At 56.2% G+C, this 21,266-nt stretch overlaps 9 protein-coding genes and 1 non-coding gene across 10 annotated transcripts in view; 3 read left to right on the forward strand and 7 right to left on the reverse strand.

Annotated features, from left to right (window-relative positions):
- Nucleotides 1-57: 57 nt before the first annotated feature.
- On the reverse strand, nucleotides 58-129 carry SODALDRAFT_t147. Its single transcript has one exon. It is a non-coding gene; the product is annotated as a tRNA-Glu (tRNA).
- A 423-nt stretch (nucleotides 130-552) lies between these two features.
- Nucleotides 553-1,353, reverse strand: SODALDRAFT_324795 (hypothetical protein; the record flags this gene model as incomplete). Its single annotated transcript, XM_028609926.1, has 2 exons — nucleotides 553-761; nucleotides 885-1,353. The coding sequence occupies 2 exons, from the start codon at nucleotides 1,351-1,353 to the stop codon at nucleotides 553-555; spliced, it is 678 nt and encodes a 225-aa protein (XP_028464950.1).
- Nucleotides 1,354-1,821: 468 nt separating this feature from the next.
- Nucleotides 1,822-2,644, reverse strand: SODALDRAFT_334217 (hypothetical protein). The gene has a single exon (XM_028612148.1). The coding sequence runs from the start codon at nucleotides 2,430-2,432 to the stop codon at nucleotides 2,181-2,183; it is 252 nt and encodes an 83-aa protein (XP_028464951.1). The 5' UTR covers nucleotides 2,433-2,644; the 3' UTR covers nucleotides 1,822-2,180.
- Nucleotides 2,645-3,318: 674 nt separating this feature from the next.
- On the reverse strand, nucleotides 3,319-5,029 carry SODALDRAFT_360833 (hypothetical protein; the record flags this gene model as incomplete). Its single annotated transcript, XM_028614312.1, has 8 exons — nucleotides 3,319-3,372; nucleotides 3,457-3,544; nucleotides 3,910-4,021; nucleotides 4,156-4,184; nucleotides 4,257-4,342; nucleotides 4,539-4,633; nucleotides 4,671-4,805; nucleotides 4,936-5,029. 8 exons carry the CDS (start codon nucleotides 5,027-5,029, stop codon nucleotides 3,319-3,321), a joined length of 693 nt encoding a protein of 230 aa, XP_028464952.1.
- Nucleotides 5,017-5,893, forward strand: SODALDRAFT_351490 (cytochrome P450; the record flags this gene model as incomplete). The annotated part of the gene is made up of 2 exons (XM_028613541.1): nucleotides 5,017-5,038; nucleotides 5,333-5,893. The coding sequence occupies 2 exons, from the start codon at nucleotides 5,017-5,019 to the stop codon at nucleotides 5,650-5,652; spliced, it is 342 nt and encodes a 113-aa protein (XP_028464953.1). The 3' UTR covers nucleotides 5,653-5,893.
- An 85-nt stretch (nucleotides 5,894-5,978) lies between these two features.
- SODALDRAFT_189370 (hypothetical protein) lies at nucleotides 5,979-8,045 on the forward strand. The gene is made up of 2 exons (XM_028607121.1): nucleotides 5,979-6,469; nucleotides 6,612-8,045. Exons 1-2 carry the CDS (start codon nucleotides 6,374-6,376, stop codon nucleotides 7,953-7,955), a joined length of 1,440 nt encoding a protein of 479 aa, XP_028464954.1. The 5' UTR covers nucleotides 5,979-6,373; the 3' UTR covers nucleotides 7,956-8,045.
- A 236-nt stretch (nucleotides 8,046-8,281) lies between these two features.
- SODALDRAFT_360835 (DUF396-domain-containing protein) lies at nucleotides 8,282-13,621 on the reverse strand (the record flags this gene model as incomplete). Its single annotated transcript, XM_028614313.1, has 12 exons — nucleotides 8,282-10,887; nucleotides 11,456-11,491; nucleotides 11,679-11,735; nucleotides 11,818-11,932; nucleotides 12,023-12,109; nucleotides 12,193-12,220; nucleotides 12,292-12,365; nucleotides 12,569-12,598; nucleotides 12,658-12,684; nucleotides 12,793-13,106; nucleotides 13,213-13,446; nucleotides 13,552-13,621. 12 exons carry the CDS (start codon nucleotides 13,619-13,621, stop codon nucleotides 8,282-8,284), a joined length of 3,678 nt encoding a protein of 1,225 aa, XP_028464955.1.
- A 441-nt stretch (nucleotides 13,622-14,062) lies between these two features.
- On the forward strand, nucleotides 14,063-15,457 carry SODALDRAFT_345060 (methyltransferase domain-containing protein). Its single transcript, XM_028613189.1, has 2 exons — nucleotides 14,063-14,095; nucleotides 14,201-15,457. Exons 1-2 carry the CDS (start codon nucleotides 14,073-14,075, stop codon nucleotides 15,027-15,029), a joined length of 852 nt encoding a protein of 283 aa, XP_028464956.1. The 5' UTR covers nucleotides 14,063-14,072; the 3' UTR covers nucleotides 15,030-15,457.
- SODALDRAFT_280002 (hypothetical protein) lies at nucleotides 15,214-17,466 on the reverse strand (the record flags this gene model as incomplete). The annotated part of the gene is made up of 2 exons (XM_028608207.1): nucleotides 15,214-16,235; nucleotides 16,269-17,466. 2 exons carry the CDS (start codon nucleotides 17,464-17,466, stop codon nucleotides 15,214-15,216), a joined length of 2,220 nt encoding a protein of 739 aa, XP_028464957.1.
- A 731-nt stretch (nucleotides 17,467-18,197) lies between these two features.
- The window catches only part of SODALDRAFT_324802 (FabD/lysophospholipase-like protein), a gene marked incomplete at both ends in the record, with an annotated part of 3,541 nt that continues 472 nt past the window's right edge, over nucleotides 18,198-21,266 (reverse strand). Inside the window, 6 exons of the mRNA XM_028609927.1 lie at nucleotides 18,198-18,248; nucleotide 18,279; nucleotides 18,339-19,311; nucleotides 19,362-19,736; nucleotides 19,872-20,532; nucleotides 20,670-21,225. Of these exons, the coding sequence (XP_028464958.1) occupies nucleotides 18,198-18,248; nucleotide 18,279; nucleotides 18,339-19,311; nucleotides 19,362-19,736; nucleotides 19,872-20,532; nucleotides 20,670-21,225 (2,617 nt within the window). The remainder of the gene's footprint in view (nucleotides 18,249-18,278; nucleotides 18,280-18,338; nucleotides 19,312-19,361; nucleotides 19,737-19,871; nucleotides 20,533-20,669; nucleotides 21,226-21,266) is intronic.

A 21,266-nucleotide genomic window follows, 5' to 3' on the forward strand; every position in this document is an offset into this window, starting at 1 on the left:
AGTAAATGGCAAAAAAAGTGAGAGACGGCGCAGCAAAAAGAGAATATCAGAAGCGATTTCCCACACCGAGAATCGAACTCGGGGCTGCGGATTGAGAATCCACCATGTTGACCACTACACCATATGGGATCTAGTTGTTCTTGTTAGATACTGAGCGGAAGGAAGGAAAAGAAGAAGGAAAGCGGGAGATGTTGGGAAGTAGGTGCAAGAGCAGCGTTGTGCGGGAAGGAGTCAGGGGAAGGAGTCAGGGGCGTGACTTCCTGGTTGTGCAACTCCCGAGGCAACGACCTCCTATACCGGGTACCCAAGTACATGTCCGTTGACTTGTATCAGTAAGACGTTAGTGACATGGCTTCACCGGGTGACGGAGATCACAGAGGGTACCTCGATGATTTGTACTGTACCTATAGAGTCCGGTGACTCTAAGTCCCATGTCTGATGAGTACCTGTAATGTCCCTCACAAAGCTTACCCCTGAGCGGTGAGAAACCCAGGACTGTCACTTGACTTCGCCCCTTAAACGTCTTTCAACGCCGACAGGACTTCCCTTGACCTACCTGGTCTTCTTGACCATCATCTGCGCTCGTCCCAGAACCTCCCCAGGTCTCGTCCGAGTCTGGTCCTGCTCATCTCCACCATGTCGGAATACCACCAGTTCAGTTGGACCATCGGGTGACCTCCGGACCCAAACTTCCTCATACCCAGTCGGCTCGAAGCCTAGGTTCAGAAAGCATCGCCTCCCTTGGTCCGTGGCCGTGAGGGCTGAGTAGGATCCGTCGCCGTCAGCATTTCGTCCACCACGTCTTCCGGTCTTCGACGCACTACCAAGTTGCTCTCAAGAGCAGCTCGTCAAGGGCAAGGAGGGGTTCCAACTTTCCTGCTCACCTGAAAGGCCCTCCATTACCACACCCCGTGCCTTAAAAGTCTCGACAATCTCATCAACAGCGCGCCTCACAAATCCACGGACTTGGCGCCCCGCAACGGAATCCCGGTACACCTCGACGTGGAAAACGTGGACACCCAATCTCGCCTCCGAATCGGCCGGGGTCCATAGGTCCCTGCTCGCTATCACCGAGGTCTCCTTGAGTTCACCCATCACCAGTGCGTCCCAGCTCGTTTTCCGCAGGGGTAGAGCGATCACTGCGCCGATTAGAACCCCTTCTCCGTCTGTCTGGTCGGCATCTGAGTATACGGCGAAGGAAAAGTCGGTTCCGGCGACGTCTACCCAGTCTCGCAGGCGCTCGAAGGCCAGGGGCGCCGGGTACATGGCTTGATCGGAGGCGTAGATCTCATGGAGCACAGTTGGTGTGATGGGGCCTCGTTTGACGTACGCGGTCCAGGTTGTGTCGCCCATCGTTCGGGTGCGATAGGGTGAAGCCAGGTGCGTGGGTGTTGGGTCGTGTAAGATAGTTGACGTTGTGAGGAGTGAGGACGGTGAGGTTGGAGGGCTTGGAGAAGGGAAGATGAGGGAAAATACAATTGTGGAGAATAAATTTTGTTTAGCCGTAGCGTCAATGGAACAACAAGCTTGCTTCTTCGAGTTTGTTAGCATGTCAAAAATACACCCCTATCTTACATAGTGAAGAGTCATGACTTATAAGGGTGCAGAAAAGGAAACAGCAGCATACAGTTTTCTAATCACACATAACATACGATCCCGTCGTTTAAGGGTAGCCGACGGTAAGAACAATTTGTTGTTCCTCTTAAGGGGCAGACATATATATCCTGGTCTAAACGGGGGCATTCATCAACTAGCATTCGAGGGTTCAGGGGATTAAACTTACGGCAGGACATCACTCAACCATTGGGATATCACTTCAAAGGTCCCTGGTAGGCCTATGTGCATATAATATTGAACTATAGACTGAGAGTATTAAGATGTACCGAGAAACCATCCACAACCTTCCTCCCCGCTGTGTTCCCTATTCGCCGACTCGAGAAAAACGACCTCTGCTGGCCATTCATGAACGCTCCAAACCCGAGAAGCAGAGCAACACTTGATAAAGTTGTCCCTCCACCAGTGAGCCTCCTCTTCCTCCGAACCCATTTACTCAGACTGCGGGGTTCCCCAAGCCGAAAAGAGGAACAAGCAACAAGATGGGCGTAGTTTCTGATTTTCTCAATCTCATTTTTTTCTTTCGTTTTTTCTTTTCTTATGTTTTGTTGGCGTCGATTGGCCTTTTACTCCCTGAGGCAGTAAATCTGGATGCACATGCCGCCAGGAGGAGTGCAGATGCCGCAGCTCGCGTTGCAGCACACCTGGTCCTTGCAGCAAATGTTCGTGCCGCACCTCTGGCCCGTGGGGAGGTCGCTGCTGGCCACCTGGTAGGACGGGTTGACCAGCGTCTGGACTTCGCTGCGCTGCTCCGCGGGGATGGCGGTGGCGGTGAGGGCTATGGCGGCGAGGAGGGCGAGTTGGCGGAAGGCGACCATTTTGGCAGTTTTTCTTTTGTTGTGATAGAGAGATCGACGCGGGACTTGGTGAGAGTAAGACAACTCAAGGACGAATGAAGAATGGATTGTTTGATGTTTTTGGCTTGGGATGATGTGGTCTTTATAAGAAGTCTTACACTGGGTTGTGCGTGATCAATGCTTCTTGGTCTCATTCTCGTGGAAGACAAAGGGCCTTTTATAATCGAAAGAGACCGCCCCTGACTGTGACCTTTCAAAGACTTATACGGTGAAAGCTCTCCATGCGATGTATCCAAGGGCCCACGACGTTCCGTCCCAAGGGGCCAAGCCGCCAAGATAGTCAACACGTTGATGAACTCATATTACCCACAACCCGAGGTGCGCCGTGCCGCGTGGCTCTTCCCCACCACAGGCTGAACTAATTATATGAAAACTGAAAATGATCATCCTATCGTAGGTCTCCCAGGTATGCCAAGCGGCTGGGAGAATGTGCGTTTGGAACGCCACAACTCGGAACCAGGGGATGGAGGGGGGTTGGGGGGATTACCACTCCTGGTCAGTGGTTACGACCATGCAGTAAGACTGGTGTTGGATTGTTCCGATGCCGGGGGAGGAAAGGGAAGGGAAGGATGTAACTGGTAGGAAGAAGGAGGCCGCTTCCGAGCTCATAATTCGAGGGGAACAGAGACAAAAATGCTCTGCTCGGATCTTCCAGTACATGTATATGTAGGTTCTCTTCTCGCTTAAAAGGCAGAGGTGACGTTTGGATGTTGATCAAGCGGTACTCCGTAAATCCAAATCCGGGGTAAACGGCTCTGATGGTGCTTCGTCACGATTCACGAACCTATGGACAACTCATCGTCACAGCCAAGACTACGGGAGGCTTTCTTGGTTTTCCCTTTCCCATTTACAGTGTATTGTTTGCCGTGGACCGTGGTGGCGCACTGGCGAGTGGCGACAGCTGAGGCGTTCATTAGTTCCCTTGTTGGCCTTTCCATTTCTTTCTGTTAGTCTGTGCCTATTCCTTTCTTTCCCCTCCGAAAACGGCATCGGACGTCCATCGCCGTGTCCACCGTAGCCACTTGGCGTTCTCGCACACGTGCAGGCTGTCAATCTCGTGGAACCTCTGTCGACTGTGATGGAAAGGTGGAGAGGGAGACGGAAGCGGAAGCGGAAGCGGAAGCGTGACAAGTCTGAGATAAGGCTCATGTCATTATCATGTACGGCATCAAGGCCAATTGGCCGGTGAGATGAATGAAAAGGGTTGCGTATGGTAATTTGAGGTCTCGGCTAATATAGGTCGTGATCTACGTTGCCGTCCCTCAGCTGAGTATATGTGTGGTAAAGTACCCATAAATAAACGCCAGGAGCAGAATCCATGGGCCCAGGCCCCAGAATTAACCGTGAGGAGGTTGGTCCACCCCGCTTATATGTTGGGAAAACTGTCCTTGGCTCTGCACGGCGGAAAAAAAAAAGAACGAAATCAAGCCTCCGACACCGCTCGCGATTGACCTGGGCTGGATCTTGATAGCGGTGAGTTTGGGCAGCAGTAGGACGATATCGACGTCCATGTGTAGGAGTCTTGTCTAGTATGGCTCCGGATGCAACGACTAAGGGCAAAAAGAAAAGAAACGGACGGAAAGAAAATTATAAGTAAAATACAAAATGAGCCTGGGAAGCACTGGTTTATACTAATAATTGCCTTGCGAAACGAAGATGGCAGAGATATGGCTCAGAAACATACGTTCGTTGTACGGGGCTCGGACAACTATTCTGTCCGTCAACCACTCACATAACACTATTGTTTTCGTCCAAGAAGCCCTAACGTCTTCGGGCATGGAATACATCAGAAGAGAGACCTGATGGGAGGTCTCAGGCGGCCTGAGGTTGCCCTTGGCAGCATGTCCGGAGGCGTTCCTCCATCTGGGCTCCTGAGCCCAGACATACAACGTACATGATACAACCCCTGACAGCAAAGCCTATAGGTAGACTAACAGCACGTCGTGATACAACAAATATCATTGGTCGTCGCTTAGAGCAAGTGAATAAAACCCCAGGCCCTGCATCCAAATCGAATGCTGTATATTTATTCGGCCGAATGCCCCGCGCAGACATCAATCACCATACAAGCCCCGTGTTCCACAGTCCACCCACACTAGGGCCGGGCCGGTCTAGAGAGAGATCCCCTCTCGGAAGCCGGGACAGCCAAAACCACCTGCGGCCTTCCGCATCGTTGTTTGAATGCGACGGATTGTGTACATGTATGTACCGGTTTGGCCCGGACTTCGGAGCCGAGATAGCCCCACTTTCCGGAACGCCGTCCCCACGTGGTACACGGGATCTCGCGGCAGTTCACGGGAGTACGGGTCAGTTGGAACCGTTTCTCGTCATTTCCTGGGGTAAGTGTGACGGTACGGTGTGACATCATCTGGAGAGGAGAATAAGATAAAGGGATGCGGTTAAGTGGAGGAAATTACAGGATATATTCTTACGTGGTTTACTGTACAGGTACTGCTTCCGCAACTTGTCGATGGAGACATCTCCGCATCGATGATCGGGTAGTCAAACGGTATGACCTGACCTAAGAAGCGGAGACAACCGGGGAATGGCACGGGCATATCAGGTAGGTAAGTCGGGTAAGGAAGAGAGTATCCAGTGAACTGTCGTCCCCTAACTGTTAGAAAGACGTGGATAACAATCATGATTGTCATCTGGGGAAGCTTCTTTGGAGGGGAACCCCATCTTATTCCTTGCGGGATTGACTGTCGGGATCTAGAATAGAAGTAGAAGTGTATGCTGATGCAAATCGGTTGCTGAGGTCGGGAGATTTACAGTCTAGGTGGCAGATGACGATGGAAATCAGACTTGATGGTCGCACACGCGTGCTGGTGTCTCATTTGCCTGGCACTTCGATCTTCGAGCTCGCCGCGACGAAAAGGGCGAGCCGCTGGGCCGCGAGGAGCTCACGGCCGAGGCACTAACCCAGCTCACCGCCGGCTCGGACACGACCTCCAACTCGTCCTGCGCGCTGCGGCACTTCCCGCCCGGGACGACGCTCAGCGTGCCGACCTACAGCGTCCACCACTCGCGGGAGATCTGGGGGCCCGACGCGGACGAGTTCCGACCCGAGAGGTGGGAGGAGGTCACGGAGTGGCAGAAGAACGCGTTGATCCCGTTCAGCTACGGGCCGCGGGCTTGCATCGGGCACAATGTTGCTGATGTGGAGATGGCTTTTGGGTGATTGAGAAAAAGAAAAGTGAAGAAATAAAATTGAAGATGAAAATAAAAAGGAAAAAGAAAAAAATACAACGAACAAGTATAGATAATCACGTGGACTTTTAATCTCGTCCCGGAACGGATACGAGGGGTTGGCGAATCAATACAACGGAGCAGGTACCAGCGACAAGGCGCGTGGCTCAACTCGCGTCTGACGAGAGACCCTGGCACGAAGTACCGATACTTAAGCTTACCGTGCGGTTGTGTACCTGAGCGCTAGATAAGGTTTGCAAGTGACATACAGAGATCCGCAGCATGCCGTAGTATACTTGTAAGGTACTTTTCGGTCATTTCATCCATCTCCCGGATTCTCACAACTCGCCTCGACGCAACTCAACTTCCACTTCATCTCAGCCCTCGAATCCAAACTCCAGAGTAAACCAGTTTGGTCTAAGTACCTTCTTACGTTCCCTTCTTCTTCGACCACTATCGATTTAGTCTATGAACCCGTTTCTTAGTCAAGCAGCTGCTATAACTCTGCAACGGAGATAAGACGAGAGAACCGCCTGTCGACGACTCGTCTGTCACGATCATCTCAAATCATCATATGATGTCCAGTCGACCATTCGGATGGCTACTCGATACACTATAGTCACCAAGCAGGAAACACCAGCTCGTCATCCCAATAAGCGAGCCACAGCCACAGCCACAGCCACAGTCACATTCGTTCGGACGCATCGTCAACCATGGAATCATCATCGCAATCTCGAAAGAATGCCGCTCGCCGTTCTCATCGGAAGGTACGGACGGGTTGCAAGATGTGTAAAACACGGAAGATTAAAGTGAGTTAGTTGGCTGTTGTCTCTTCTCAGCAGCCACAGTCACTGCTGCCGCCACCACCGCCGCCGCCGCCGCCACTACCATCACCACCACCACCACCACCACCACCATCCCCCCCGTCGTCTTAGCTAACCGCCCTTCCAGTGCGACGAGACCATGCCCCAATGCCAAAACTGCGTCCGCTACGGCGCCAAATGCGATATAACCGAGCGCGTCTCCTCCCTCCCCCACCACCGTCAAACCCCCGACGCGTCCGCCCACGACTCGGACTCCGCCTTCTCCTTCAACTCCCCCCCCGCCGCCCCCTCCGGCGGGCCCCATGCCGGCCCCCCGTCCCTCAACATGCTCGACCTCGAGCTCCTCTACCACTGGAGCACCACCACCAGCCGCACCATCACCGAGGACCCGTTCATCCAGGAGTTCTGGCGCTCCAACGCCGTCCAGCTCGCCCTCCGCCGCGACCACGTCATGCGCGGCATCCTCGCCCTCTCCGCCCTCCACCTGGCCCAGCTGTGCCCCTCCCGCGAAGCCGAGTTCTTGCATCGCTCCGTCGTTCACCACGAGGGTGCCGCCCGTCGTGCCATGACGCTGATGCCCCTCGTCGAGTCGACCCAGGACCAGGAGCTCGCCGACAGCCTCTTTGTCTTTTCCGTCCTCACCATGTACTACGGTCAGTCCCCTGTCTCTCCTCTTCTCTCATCTTCTCTCCTTCCCCAACTAAACACCCCAAAAGCCATCGCCAACTCCGAAGACCCCAGCGGCCCCATCCTCCTCGTCGGGACAGGCGACACCGCCCAAGACTGGATGGTCCTCTTCAAAGGCGTAAGCCACCTCGCCACCATCACCAAAGTCGGCCGCGACCCCAACAACATCCTCTACCCCTTCATCAACAACGCCCGCAAGCGCAGCCGCGCCCTGCAGGCCCCGAAGCCTCACCCCTACCTCGACCTCCTCCGCGCCCGCCTCGCCGCCACCCCACTCCACCCCCGCCTGCGCGCCATCTACGACCACACCGTCGACCAGCTCCACAAGCAGTTCTCCGCCTTCTACCTCGCCCCCGCCCCGTCGTCGCCTCCTTCCTCCCCTGCTTTGACCCCCGCCCCGCGCCCGGCCTTGACCGCCACCGCCGACCGCCGCCAGAACGGGGACGGGGGCGGGGGCGGGGTCGGGGTCGGGGGCGGGGGCTCCCTCGACCGCGACATCCTCGACATCTTCATCTGGGTCTCCTCCGTCTCGGACAACTTCATGCCCCTGCTCCGCCACGCCCCGTCCCAGGAGACGCTTGCCATTTTCAGCTACTTTTGCATGCTGCCCAAGCGTCTGCCGCGCCGGTGGTGGTTGAATCGCTGGGCGGACAGTCTGAAGATTCGCACCTACGAACTGCTGGATACCGAGCACCGCACCTGGGTCGTCGAGCCTACGACTTGGGCTGACGCCAATAAGAGGAACAAGGCGAGCCGGTCTGCTGAGAGTGGGATCGCGACTTGAATCTCTTTCGTATAGACGTTTACTTACTCTATCTTTCCATTGTTAGCATGGGTGCACAGGCGCTTTAGACACGACTTTACGGTATGGAAAACAAATCATAATAATCATAATAATAATAGTGATAATAATAATAATAATAATAATAATAATAATAATACTACTAATAATAAACTACAAATTCTATGCAAGTTTCCCTGTCGGGACTCCATCTTACCGGAACTTGATCTATGGGTTCCTACCAATGCCATGCGAACGCCTGGCGCTAATGATCCTCCGAAAACGCCGTTACCAAATACGAACCCCCCCCTCATAACCATTCTTCCCAATCAAGCCCGACCGAAAAGCTTCTTGGCCGTCGTCCTCTTGAACGGCGGGGCGTTATGAGCATCCGCATTGTCCCCTCCATACGGACCATGCCCACTCCCCTGGCTAGCATGTGGTGCGTCATACAAAGGGGATGCTGGTGCAGCTGCAACGTCCTCTGGCCTCAGCTTCTCGGGGCGAGGAGGAGGAGGGGGTGGTGCGTGATGCGGTGCCGGAGCCGTGGAAGTGGCAGTGGCAGTGGCGGGGGCGGGGGCGGCGGCGGGAGTCCAATCTGTCATCCCTGGCACCGCCGCTGACGTCCTCCGGTCTGTTGGTGTAACCCTCGACCCGGCTGTCCTCTGTTCTGTGCTTCTTGATTCCGACCATACTTTCGGGTCTACCGTCTTGGGTTCCGTGGTTGTTGTTGGGGCTTCACGTCCCCTCGTCGTCCTCGTCGCAGTAGTCCTGGCAGCCGCCGCCGCCGCCGCCGCCGGCGTCGTCGGCGCATCCTCATCCGACGTCTCACCACCCCCCCCCCAAGCCTCGTCTTCCACGTACCTCAGCTCCTTGCGCATGGCGAGCGAAGCGCAGATGTCGCGGGCCTCCTCGATGGCTTCCTTCTGGCTCTTCAGGGCCAACCGCCGATCGCGCGTCTCCTTGTTCTCGGCGGCAATGGCCTCGACCGTCTCGTTGGCCAGGCCCATGAAGGCGACCGAGTTGAAGATGCCGTACATGCCCTGCAGCAGGTGGCGCTCGACCACCTGGGTGATGGTGTTGCGGATGAAGGTCTTGGCGGCGAGCTCGTAGAAGATGAGCATCTTCTCCAGCACCTCCTCGGCCTCGGAGAAGGTGGCGCCGTCCCGGGTGGCCTCGGCGTGCCACTTGCGCAGGCGCTCCTCGTACTCCGGGTCGTAGGGCTGGATCTCCAGGTGCATGTCCTGGGTGAGGCGCTCGAGCTCGTCCTGGGCGCTGGCCATGAGGGCCCTCATCTGCGGGTCGAGGAAGTGGGTGCGGAGCGGCTCGCGCATGCGCTGCGGCCAGGCGAAGTCGATGACCTCGGCCAAAAACTCGTTGCACACGACGCCCAGGTTGTCCTTGTGCTCCTGGGCCAGCTTCGGCCAGTTCTCCGAGTAGCTCTGGAACAACATGTAGACGGCGCGGGGCTTGGGATCCGTGGGGAATTCGGAACCGCGGATCTGGCGTAGCAGCATCTCGACCTCGTGGGCGACGAAACCCTTCTTGCCTCCGTCGGCCCCCTGGCCCGCCGGCGGCAGGTTCAGGGTGCTGGCCGAGGCAGAGGCAGAGGCAGAGGCAGAGGCGCGAGGGTCGGTGGCGGACGAAAAGCCAAACTTGCGACCGTTCTGGCGAATGCGGTGGGAAAACTTCTCGTTCTCCTCGATGGCGCGGGCTCGGAGGTTCTGGGCGGGCGTACCACGAGGGTCGGCGGTGGCGCGGAAGAAGTTCTTGCCGGGCGGGTTCTTGTAGAAACCGTAGACGGCGGGGATGACGAGCTCCTTGGAGGCCGAGGACAGCTCGACGAGCTCGATACGCATCTCCTCGATAGTGTCCTTGCCCGTGCCCATGGACTTGAGCTCGGCGTCGCAGTCGTCGAGGGCCTTTTGGATCTGCTTCCGCAGGGTCTTGACGTGCCGGCCGATGTGGCGCTGGAGCTGGACGCTGAGGGTCTGCTTCAGGGCGGCGGCGCCGCACATGGACTCGGGGAGAGCGCGCCACTTGCCACGGCCGAAGAAGTCTTCCTCGCGCTGCCTGCGTTCGCGAGGCGACGGCCAGGGCTGGCCCTGATCGCGTGGGCCCGGGTTCAGCAGCACGTACCAACCGAGCTTGAAGTAGTTTGATTTGTCCCGGTTCTGAACGAGGTCGATGAACTTGTCTTCGAGCCCGATGGACTCGGTCAGGTCGGGTTTGGTCAAGACGCCGATGGTGCGGGAACCAGACGGGTCGAAATGGCGAGCCTTGCCGAGAATCGGGGCCTGGACATAGTCGCTGTTTCCTCCGACGACGGCGAGGATGATGGTACGCGAGCTCTTCATGTAGCGGTCGCAGAGGGTCTCGATGGTCCTGATGTCGTCCAGGGATTGGTCGTTGTTCGCGTTCTTGACCAGCCCGGGCAGGTCAACAAGGGTCAGCAGGGGCATGTCCGGGCCACGCTTCTCGACAACCAGGATATCTCGCGCGGCAAAGCGACCGGGGATGTTCTTGGGGGCGATCAAGTCGGAGGCGGTCCGCATGAGGGTATCGAAGGACATGCCAACGTCAACAGTGCCGCCGAACTGCTTTAGGCGTTCCTGCTCGCGGAGGTCACGGTTTCTGTCGGGGATGATGGTGACCTTCAAGGACGGCTCGTTGGATCTCCGCAGCCTAATCTCGGTGGCGAACCTGGTACAGGCGCCGGCATCGCGGGGGAAGGGAGTGCCGGTGATGGCTTCGAGGACGGAACTCTTGCCGGCAGACTGGTCTCCGACGACGACGATCTGGGGTAGTTTCACGTTGTCGAGCTGAGCAAACTGCAGCTTGTCGATGAGTTCGAGCAGGCCCCTCTGCTCGTTGGCCATGTCGGCCGAGCCGAGGGCGGAATCGAGATTTTGTGACACCATATCTGGGCTGTTGGCTGTTGTTGGGGAGTGTCAGTGATGAAGATTGAACCCTTAGGCTCAAGGCCTGGCTGTTGCTTTTCTTTTCTTCTTTTCCCCTTGTTCTGCCGGAATTTCGTCGAAGTGGGAAGGCGATAAGGGAGTGAAGAGGATCAAGGTTTTGGCTGAACACAGGGAGCACAAAGAGGCAGGAGGTACTAGTTTATAAAGGCTTCCTGCCTTCTGTAGGAAAGGAAAGAAGAAAAAAAAAATCGGTGCCTAAGTGGTCGGAGTAGGTTAGACGGAAGGTGGAAGGCACAAATCGTCGCAAGGGGGCGTCGTCAGCTTTCCTCTTAAGCCTTCTCCTTAAGATCACAGCCACATCAAGCTGTGGCACAGTGGGCGAGGCGTGGAACTGCACAGCCACAATACAATAGTCATCGGGTTAAGAATCGAACGTCCGTCCCAGGCAACCGGTTAGGGAGGGAGACGGAGGGAGATGACGATGGACCGCGCGGCCGCCTAGCACTTGGCATTTGCTGTAGCTAGACCCTTCTTGGAGTCAAAAGAGAGCGGCATCCGAGTCGTCGAATAAAATGAGCGGACCGGCCATGTTGCCACCCGTGGGGGGGCTGGGGAGGTCTGAATGATGTGGACGTAACGAAAGAGGGGAAAAGGGAAAGAAGGAGAGGAGTCGAGAGTCAAGGCCAGACGTCACCATAAAGAGGGAACCAAGCTAGTGTGCGTGACTAAGCGGGATGTGGCAAATGCTATTGTGGCTGTGTTACGTCTTGTGGCTCGGGTACACGGCCTAATAAACATTAGTCACCAGAGAGCGGGAAGAGAGCAGGTGTATACATGGTGTATCGGCTTGAAAAGGCACTGCCTTGTGCAGTTTTATTCGTCAATACGTATACATACGTTCGACTTGTGCTATAGAGCCTACATCGCCCTCGCATTCCACACACCGACAACCCACGAATCCACTCGGACCACCAGATTGAAGGCTCTCGGCATCAGCTGTGCCAAGCCATGGTGGGCGTACAACTGACATGGCATGGCGCTGAAATTGTCTTGTCCATCCTCGTTACGAACGGAGGCGCCAGGCAGTTCATCTCAGCTCTATCGTCGTCATGTACAACGAGAAATATTTGATAATGAACCGTAAGGCACCGACATGTACCCATCGAGCACATAGTCGTCTTGGGAATGTAATGTGAGGCTGCCCTGACTCGGCCTCGATGTAGGCAAGTCGGCCCTCTTGAAATGACCCAATCATAAGAGAAGCCGACGGTGCCACAAATGAAGGGTTAACCTAATGATGAGGCAAGCCATGGGCAGACCTGTTCCTCCAGGGTCCTGCTGCACGGCCTATGAGCCCAACGTCGCATGCATGCTAAATTACGCAGATAGTAGTACCTGAAAGCGATGCTTTGCTTCACGCTGGCTCGGTCAGACCAGTACTTTGGCTGGTAAAAATGTTCTGGTCCCTGGGATAACAGTTTTCCGTTAGCAGCTTGCCAACACATGACGTGCACAAGAAAAGAGAAGAAAAAAAAAAGAAACCAGCTGGGAATATCAGAGTAACTATGAACTTGGGATCATTCAAGTATTTGCTTGTCAAATACAATCTAGCGTTAAAGGATTTCATCATATGAGGCTGGTAAAAGAAAGGTGAAAAGAAAAGAATCTAAGAAAAAGAAGAAAAAAATCACATACCGAATTTCGGATCTTGGTGCCCTGATGGCGCTAGACCGGTCAGATCGACCCCTGGGCATAAAAATACTTTTTTTCCCGAGTTGTTTCACGTCAAATCGTTCGAGCAACGCAATAAACTAAGCTGGGTGAGCAGAGAACGGCAAGCAAAAGGCAACGACCACACATACCAGTTCAAACCTCCTTCACCTATCCCATGACGCGTTTCCCGCTCTCTGCAAGCCTACTGTCTTGAACACCTCCCCAATGGCGCCAAGGACATTGTCGACGATGGCCTTGACCATCCCCTGCCTCCTGTTCTTGCCGTCAGGGCCTATGCGAGGACCTTCCGTTCCCATGGTAGGCAACACATTGTCGTTGGCCGACAAGCTGACGAAGAGCGCGAACGGCACCAGCCACACGCAGATTCCGAAATACGAAGCAATTTGGGCGAAGGAGGGGATGTCGGGCTGGTCATAAATCGATCGCATGTTGGCGAGGGATCTTGCTTGCGCTTCGGAAAAGTGCCGGAACCAAAAGTAGTGGTTTACCAGGACGAGGACTGTAAATCGAATTAGCACGAATATTGGAAGCCGGATGGTCAGACAACTGTAACGAGGAGAGCCCCCGGATTGAGCTGCCGGGGGGTTGGTCAGAACATAACATACCACAAGAGGCGAGGAACAGAGGATCCGCTAATTGGACAAAAGGGAACCTCCGCATGTTTCCCAGGTAAATAACATGAGAGAAGATCGACAGCAGGGTCAATTTGAAAGGGAACCCGTCAACGATCCATAGTAGAAGCTGCAGGACGATGACGAAGTAGATCAGACGCGTCAAGAGTCGCTTCGCGATCACGGTGTGTTCCTCGACCAGCTCAGAAAGATAGTAAAGACCAGAAGCTGCACGCAAAAAAAAAATTAGCCGACATTGCCTTCAAGACTTGACAAGCTTTGCTGCCGAGGGGGAGGAAGAATCGGAGCAAGCAAGAACCGGATGCACCGTACCAATAGCTAGGGTCAGAAAGCAGAAGCCCACAATCGACCCTACGATCCCGAGGAGAGGAACAATCCACATTGTGTTGAATTCAGACCTCACACATTCTAAAGTGGTTCTAGGCGGACAGAGAGACAGGTGGTGGTGCTTCGAACGCCACCGACGACAGTGGTGAAGGGAGGGAGAGGAAAGGGGAAGGAAAAGAAAGATTCCAAGCGTGTCCTTTGATGCCGTCCGCGACCTGACCTGGCCCGTGCTTCGGAGCTTTTATTATCCGGTGCGAGTCTCCCGTAGTCAGATCTACCAATGAAACTCGGAGTTTGGATACGTACCCGAACCCCCCACCAATTGCTTATCGGAAGCATCCACATCGAAATTCTGCTAGAATTTTGACCTCCAGCGTCTCAATGAGAGTGCGTCAACCCAGGACGTCTCACGACACTCTCCTCTAACATAGTACGGACCAAAATCTTTGCCATTTGATTTCTTTTTTTTTTTTTTGTTATTTTTTTTTTCTGTTATAACAGCCATCATGTCGCGCCCCGAAGATACCCTGTGAGCATTTCCTACCCTTCACATCCTCACCCCTCGTCCTCCCATCCTCGCACCCGCCAACCCTCCCAACCCAACCCTGAACATCCCAAACTAACACCCCCCCAGCGCGGCAGACATCCACTACAATGACTCCGAAGCCCGCAAATACACCACCTCCTCCCGCATCCAAAACATCCAAGCCTCCATGACCCGCCGCGCCCTCGAAATCCTCGACCTCAAATCCCCCTCCCTCATCCTCGACGTAGGCTGCGGCAGCGGCCTCTCCGGCGAGATCCTCACCGCCGAGCGCCCCGAAGACGGCGGCCCCCACACCTGGATCGGCATGGACGTGTCCCCCTCCATGCTCGACGTCGCCCTCCAGCGCGACGTCCAAGGCGACCTCCTCCTCGCCGACATGGGCCAAGGCGTCCCCTTCCGCCCGGGCGCCTTCGACGCCGCCATCAGCATCTCCGCCGTCCAGTGGCTCTGCAACGCCGAGGCCAGCGACACCTCCCCCGCCGGCCGCCTCGCCCGCTTCTTCGACGGCCTCTACGCCTCCCTCCGCCGCGGCGCCCGCGCCGTCTGCCAGTTCTACCCCAAGAACGACCAGCAGAAAACCATGATCACCCGGGCCGCCGTCCGCGCTGGCTTTGGCGCCGGCCTCCTCGAGGATGACCCCAATACCAAGAACGTCAAGCTCTACCTCGTCCTCACGGTGGGCGGGTCCGCCGGGGACGGCCGCGGCGGGGACATCACCGGCGTCGTCGACGGGATGGACAACGTCGACGTGTTGGATTCGAGGCCGAAAGCCGCCGACGACAAGTCCGGGAAGGGCGCCATCAAGAAGGGGAGCAAGGCTTGGATCGTTCACAAGAAGGAGCAGATGGAGAGGAAGGGAAAGGTGGTCAAGACTACTTCCAAGTACACGGGGCGCAAACGTCGGGTGGCCTTTTGATGGGGCTCTCGGCTCTTCAGCCTTTTCTTTCTTTGGGTCTGGCGTTGCATGGCGGGGGAGGGGAGGTTAGGAGTTTGTCCTCATGTTTCTGTTCAAGGAGGTTTTGCAGTATTGCAATGTGGGATACCCATGATATTTTTTACCTACGGTCCGACGACACTTTCGTCTCTCGGCCACTTCCGTGTCACACAAGATCCATCCTCACCACATTCACACCCACAGCCCGCAAATTAGGAGGCGTAAGCAAATCCTCCATAGCCACAAGTTCCCTCTTCTCACACTCCCCCTTCGTTAGTCCCCTCACCCTATCTATCCTCGGGTCCTCCCCTTCCCCGTTCCAAACGCCCTTCCCATGTACGAATATCGGCGTTGCCTGCTCTTCAGAGTCTTCACAGTCCATCACGATCCTCATGCCCTCTGGTAACGGGCCCAGGAGAGCCTCCCCCGTCATGAGCCCTTCAACGTAGCAATCCCCAACAACAACAACAGCTTCACCCGCTTCTCCGGCCGTCGCACTGCGCGACGAACGAACCTGACGCAACACAAGCGGCACATCGCACCCGAGGAGCACCACAATCCTATCCCCCGGCCGGGTCTCCCTAGGTCCGAGCCCAATATACCCTTCCTCGGTCGTTAGGACCGCTCGCCCCCTGCAGCTGGCCAAGAGATGCGTGGCGAACCCAAGCGTGACGGAATCATACGAGTCGCTCCCCCTCGCCGACTCGCCCTCGCCCTCCCGTTGCCCCTCTTCCCTGGGCACCGTCGTCAGAACCGTCTTGAGGGCATCCACGCTCGCTTCCAAGTCGGGGTACGCCTCCACGGCCGGGTGGTAGGACGATGCGAAGAGTCCCCAGGCCAGGACGGCGCAGTACGCTTCAAGCAACGTCGTCGTCGACGCATCGTGTTCTTGTTCCGGGTGTTGTCGTCTCGGGCGGTAGCGGGCGGTGAGCACATCGGTCGGCGCACACCGTCGTACGGCGGCAACGACGTCCGGGAGGGGGACGAGATCCGCGAAAAGCAGCCGCGCCGACTTGACCGTCGCGCATCGTATTCCTGCTGCGCGTAGGATCCCCCCACAGTCGCTGTCTGGGATAAACTCCACGTGGGCCCCCGACAACCCGCTGGCCAGATGCATCGGCATGCGGTTCGCAGCCCGCTTGACGCACCAGTCCGGTACCCAAGAAGGCAGCCTTTCATCGAGCGCCGCTGTGTCGGTTGCGTTACTGGCAGTAGTCGCACTAGTACTACTACTGGTCACCATCTCGCATGAAGCCAAAATATTCGCATCCCCCGCGTGGGCGATGTACCGGAGCACCGCATCTCGGTACACCTGCGCCTTGGAGACCGTGTAGTCCGGCAGCAAGCCCATCAAATCGGCATCCACGTCCGACGCCATCCCCAGCGCAGCATGGACTCGCTCCCGCGGGTCCTCGCAGCTAAACTTGCGTCCCTGGTCCAGCAACTCGGCAAACGTGTAATCGCCCGTGTTCCCGCCATCGCCGCGACTCCCTTGACACAAGAATAAAAGCAACATCTCGAACCTCCGCGCGAACCGCAGCTCGGGCTGGCTATCGGCAGACCGATCAAGGTAATGCCGCCGCTTATTCGCAACACAGGCGAACGCATTGCGTAGGAGATCCCAACTCGCGACCTTGTTTCCGCACACCACAACGACCGTGGCAGCCGGGTCCGCCGCAGCAGCAGCAGCGGCGATGTGCAGACGAGACCACAAGCGGCCAAACCAAGGCCGATGGACCAGGTGATAGATCGACCACAGGTCGTCCTGGTCGTAAGGGAGGGGCACAGCCGGGTCAGCCCAGGAATGCGAATGCCCCCCCACGGCCGCCGCTGCGGGGGAAGGGCGCATGCGGGCATGGTTCTCGAAATCGAACTCGACCATCCAGCCCAGGTCCTCGAGGAGCGACAGCGCCGCCGTGCTGTCGTCGGCCTCCTGGCCCAACCACACGACCACCCGCGCCGCAGACGCGTACACGTCCCGCATCATGGCGACATGCTGGGCTTTCTCTGCGAGGTTGTGCTGGTCTATGCAGATGTAATCAACCCAGAGGTTGCGCGGTCTGTCCTTATGGCGGAGGTAGCGCAGCATTGTGCCGAGGTACTGCGGGAGCCAGAGCCTGCGACTGCTGGAGCCGATCTTGACGCAGTCGGACTTGTTGTTGTTGGACATGCTGGGCACCCATCCGTGCGAAACGGCCTCGTAGGGGAGGTGGCTAGGAATCGGATCGTCGAGCGACACGGTGTGGATTTCACCCCTCAAGTCGTCGAGGAAGCTCCCTGGCACAAGGGTGAGGATGCGTGTTTCCTTGCGGCGTTCTGGGTCGATGCTGGCGGCCGAGTGCTTATATGGACGCTTGTCTCTGTGTTTCTTGACCACGTGGGCGAAGCCGATAGCTGACCAGAAAATGACCGCCGCCATGTCGGAGTGATAGATAGAATGATAGATCAGAGACCAGCAAGACAACCAGAGATTGCCAGGTGATGGCTGAAGCGACAGTTTACGGCGTTCTTTTCTTTTCGTCAACCGTCACAATCTCGCGAATTCGGCAACAAGAGAAGCTGACCTTTGCAGAAATACAATTGTATCGGTCGTTACGTGTAAAAGAGCCTGGGACTCGGGAGCTTCTATGATTGCGATTCGATCCTCTTAGCCTATCAGGCATGCGACGCAAGTGAGGGGAGGCGCAGCAGCAAAGTCTCACGTGCTGCGTGCAGTTGGAGTCGGAGCAGAAAGGCCAGAACGACATTTGGTGACCGTCGGACGAATAAAAAGAAGCCGGAAAGCCGTGAGTCGAGAGTCGTGACGTTGCCGGATTCGCCTGATTCGCCTCTTTTCTTGGCGCTTTGGCGATATGATGCGATGGCCAGAGTCGCCAGACGGACCATAGATCATAGACAGACCATAATTACCTTAGAGTCTTAGACCTTAGACCCTGCCTCTCTTATCTGTCCATGTTCATTCCGCTCTCCCCCCTTTTCCCGACCTGAATGTATTTATTCATTTATTCTTTATCGCCCAAGGAGAAAGAACCCAGACCCGGGAATTGTTGAAAACTGCATCAGTGTCTCTGAAGTCGGCAGAGGTTGAGGCTTTGGTCCGTCCTCAAGAGTCAAGACATTATATTCATCCACTCCCCCAAGTCCTCTCCATCACGTCGCTCGCGGCTCGCCTACTGAGACCCTGGCGCAGTATTCGCAACCCTAAAGAAAATGGTTTAGATGTAAGCATACCCTCATACATGTAAACAGTAACATAGGGGGACTTGTAGGGGGACTTGAAAGCAAACTCACATCAACAAGTGCACCCTGTGCAAGCTCGATCCTATCTCCGACACCACCGGGTGATTCCGACCAAGCGCCTTCTCGAACCCTTCTCGTGCTTGTCGATACATCATCTCGGCCTCCCGCAATCGACCTTGTTCCTCGTAGACGGCGCCCAAGTTGTTTACGGTACTCAGATTCATGATATGATCTGGCCCGATCACCTTATCAAAGCCTTCCCGTGCATCTTGGAGCATTCTCTCCGCCTCCCCTAACCGGCCTTGCTTCTTGTACAGGGCACCCAGGTTGTTCGTAAGATTGAGACGGATTATATGATCCGGACCGACCACCTTCCGAAGCCCTTCTTGCACCCGTCGGAACATCATCTCGGCCTCCTCTAACCGACCTTGCTTCTCGTAGACGACGGCCAAGTTGGTCGTAGCATTGAGACTCGTTGTATCACCTGCGCCGTACACCTCCTCAACGCCTTCTTGCACCTGTCGGAATATCCTCTCGGCTTCCCCTAGCCGACCCTGCTTCTCGTAGACGAGACCCAGCTCATTCATGGCGCTCAAAGTCGCCATGTGGTCCGGTCCAAACATCTTCTTCTTGCTGTCCAGCGCTAGTCGCGTTATTCGCTCGGCCTCTTCCAGCCGACCATGAGCACCGTAGAGGAAACCTAACCGACTGACCGATTCTGCCTGAATGGGGAGGAGGGGGAAATCGTCTTCACCGCCAGAAACCTCGGCCAGCCACCGCGAGCACCTCTCTGCATGCGGAAGAAGCTGATTCCGGAGGACCCCGAAATCTTTATCCCTATTGGACCCCTTGGTAGGTACCGACAGCCCAACTACCAGCACCGCCAGCATGGCAAACGCTCTCTTCTGGGCCTCGTCTTGCCGGTGCGACATCCACTTGTGCACTACCGGATGAATCGAGTACATACCCTCGTCGCCCTTGTCGCTCGTGTCGCCCTTGTCGCCCTCGTGCGCCTCGTCGGCCTCTATCATCGAATAGCGCAGCAGCAGCCTGGTCGCCGCCAAGAACTTTAACTCGTCGCACGCCATATCGCGAAGCCATCCGGGACAGCCGTCTTCGGCTTCTTCGCCGGCCGCCTGTAACAGACCGTGCCAAAGGCCGTTGTTGTTGAGAAAGCCCAGAGGCAGAGCAGGTTCGCCGCGTCCTTGTTTTTCGTCTCGATCGCCTTGAACGATATTGTCCATGTGGTCCAGACGCTCCTCTGCTGGTAGTCCATCAGCGGCGCGGACTCGTCGTCGGACTGCATCAGTTCCTTGAAGCGCTCGTTGTACCGCCGAACATACGACGCGGCGTCGCTCCGCGTCTCTCCAAGGTACGAGGCAGCCTGCGCCAGCGCCAGCGGAAGACCGTCCAGCAAGTCAAGCAGCTCCTCGACATTGTCATCCATAGCTATACAAGAAAAAAAGGCAGTCAGTTTCCAAGGTCTCGGGCTGTCATCACCAAGCTAGATTCTAGACGTGATAGTCTATAGAATGCTAGCGGTGCTAGCCCAGGCTGCCCCAGGCGCCGCCTACGGTGACCTACCCATCCTTTCGTCAGTCCACCTAGCCCACTTCTTGAACACGGACTTGCTAAGGTCTTTGTCGACCTTCTTGAGTTCTTTCGCCGTGCCGAGCTGTGCTAGCTTCTCCAACCGCGTGGTAATCAACACCGACCCCTGGTCGCCGGGGATGTACTTCCGAACATCGTATGCACCGGTCGCCACGGCTTCCTCCGAGCTGGGATCCTGGTCGACGTTATCGAAGACGAGTAGCCAGTCCCTATTCTCCTCCAGAGCAAGCCAGTTCAGCGTCTCCTTCGCGGCAGCCCTGATATCTTCCTTGTCAACGAGGTTGCTGATGTTCCTGGTCCTGCTTCTGTCTGCGATTTGGCCCGCCGGAATCCTGCTCGCACATTTAGCAAGGCTCTGGATGACTCGTTCTTCCGACCTGCCGTCTAGCCAGAAGACTGAGCTAAAAGTGGGTTTGTGGCGCCGAGCAAAGTCGACAGCCAGCTGCGTCTTTCCCATGCCGCCGAGCCCATGGAGGACAAATACCTTGCAACGACCATCTTCTTCGGAGACCGACTGTTGCGGGAGGAGGTGGTGTTCGAGCTCGGCGGTGTCCAACGGCCTGGCAACGAACTTGCCCGAGACAGGCACCCCCTCCAGCGTAAACGAAGTCCGATAGGGGCCAAATTCTAGCATCTACCCGTCAGCAGGACTGTCAGGGAATCGGACACATTGAGGGGAATCGTAAATTACAGCTTCAGGCAGAGAAACGACAAAAACTAACATTTCTTTCTAGCAAGGCCGCTTGCGCACTCCTTCATCGTCTCCAGCACCTCCGCCGATAGAATATACTTGCGGGTTGCCTCTGCAATCTCAGCCTTCTTCTTTGATTCTTCCAGCCCGATGTCCTGGAGCCCCTGGTTGACATTGAAGCGATAATATCGTCCCTGCTTATGGAGACTGGACTTGTCGCGGCGGAAGTTCTCGGCGGTTTTTTCTGTCTCCGTACCAAGCTTCTGCAGAGTGGCGAAGATTCCCTTCAGGCTATCACCCACCCGGTTGAGGGGCGGCACTCCTGTGCCTATCGAGACCAGGGACGTAAGCTTGCTTTGCAGCTGAGCCTCCGGATTCTCCCCGGGCTCAGTGGCCCCCCATACGCCCCTGGCCTGGTCCCATAACTCATAGATGGGGTTATTCGCTCCTAGGGCTCCCTCAACGAATACCTCGTCGTAGGGCCCGAAAGCGATAGGCTCGAAGAAGGACGTGGCAGCCGATGTCGCACGACAGGCTTGCCAAATCGTGGTCGATTCCAGGTCGTCGGTGCCATGAGATCGGTAGCTCTTGAGACATACGGTGCTGCCAGCGTTTTTACTCGTCGCGCAGACAAATCTAGTCGGCAGGGAAACAAACAACCAGGGTCAGCGGGGGGC

The sequence above is a fragment of the Sodiomyces alkalinus genome (genome assembly GCF_003711515.1).
Source record: "Sodiomyces alkalinus F11 unplaced genomic scaffold SODALscaffold_7, whole genome shotgun sequence".
Taxonomy (NCBI): Eukaryota; Fungi; Ascomycota; class Sordariomycetes; order Glomerellales; family Plectosphaerellaceae; genus Sodiomyces; species Sodiomyces alkalinus.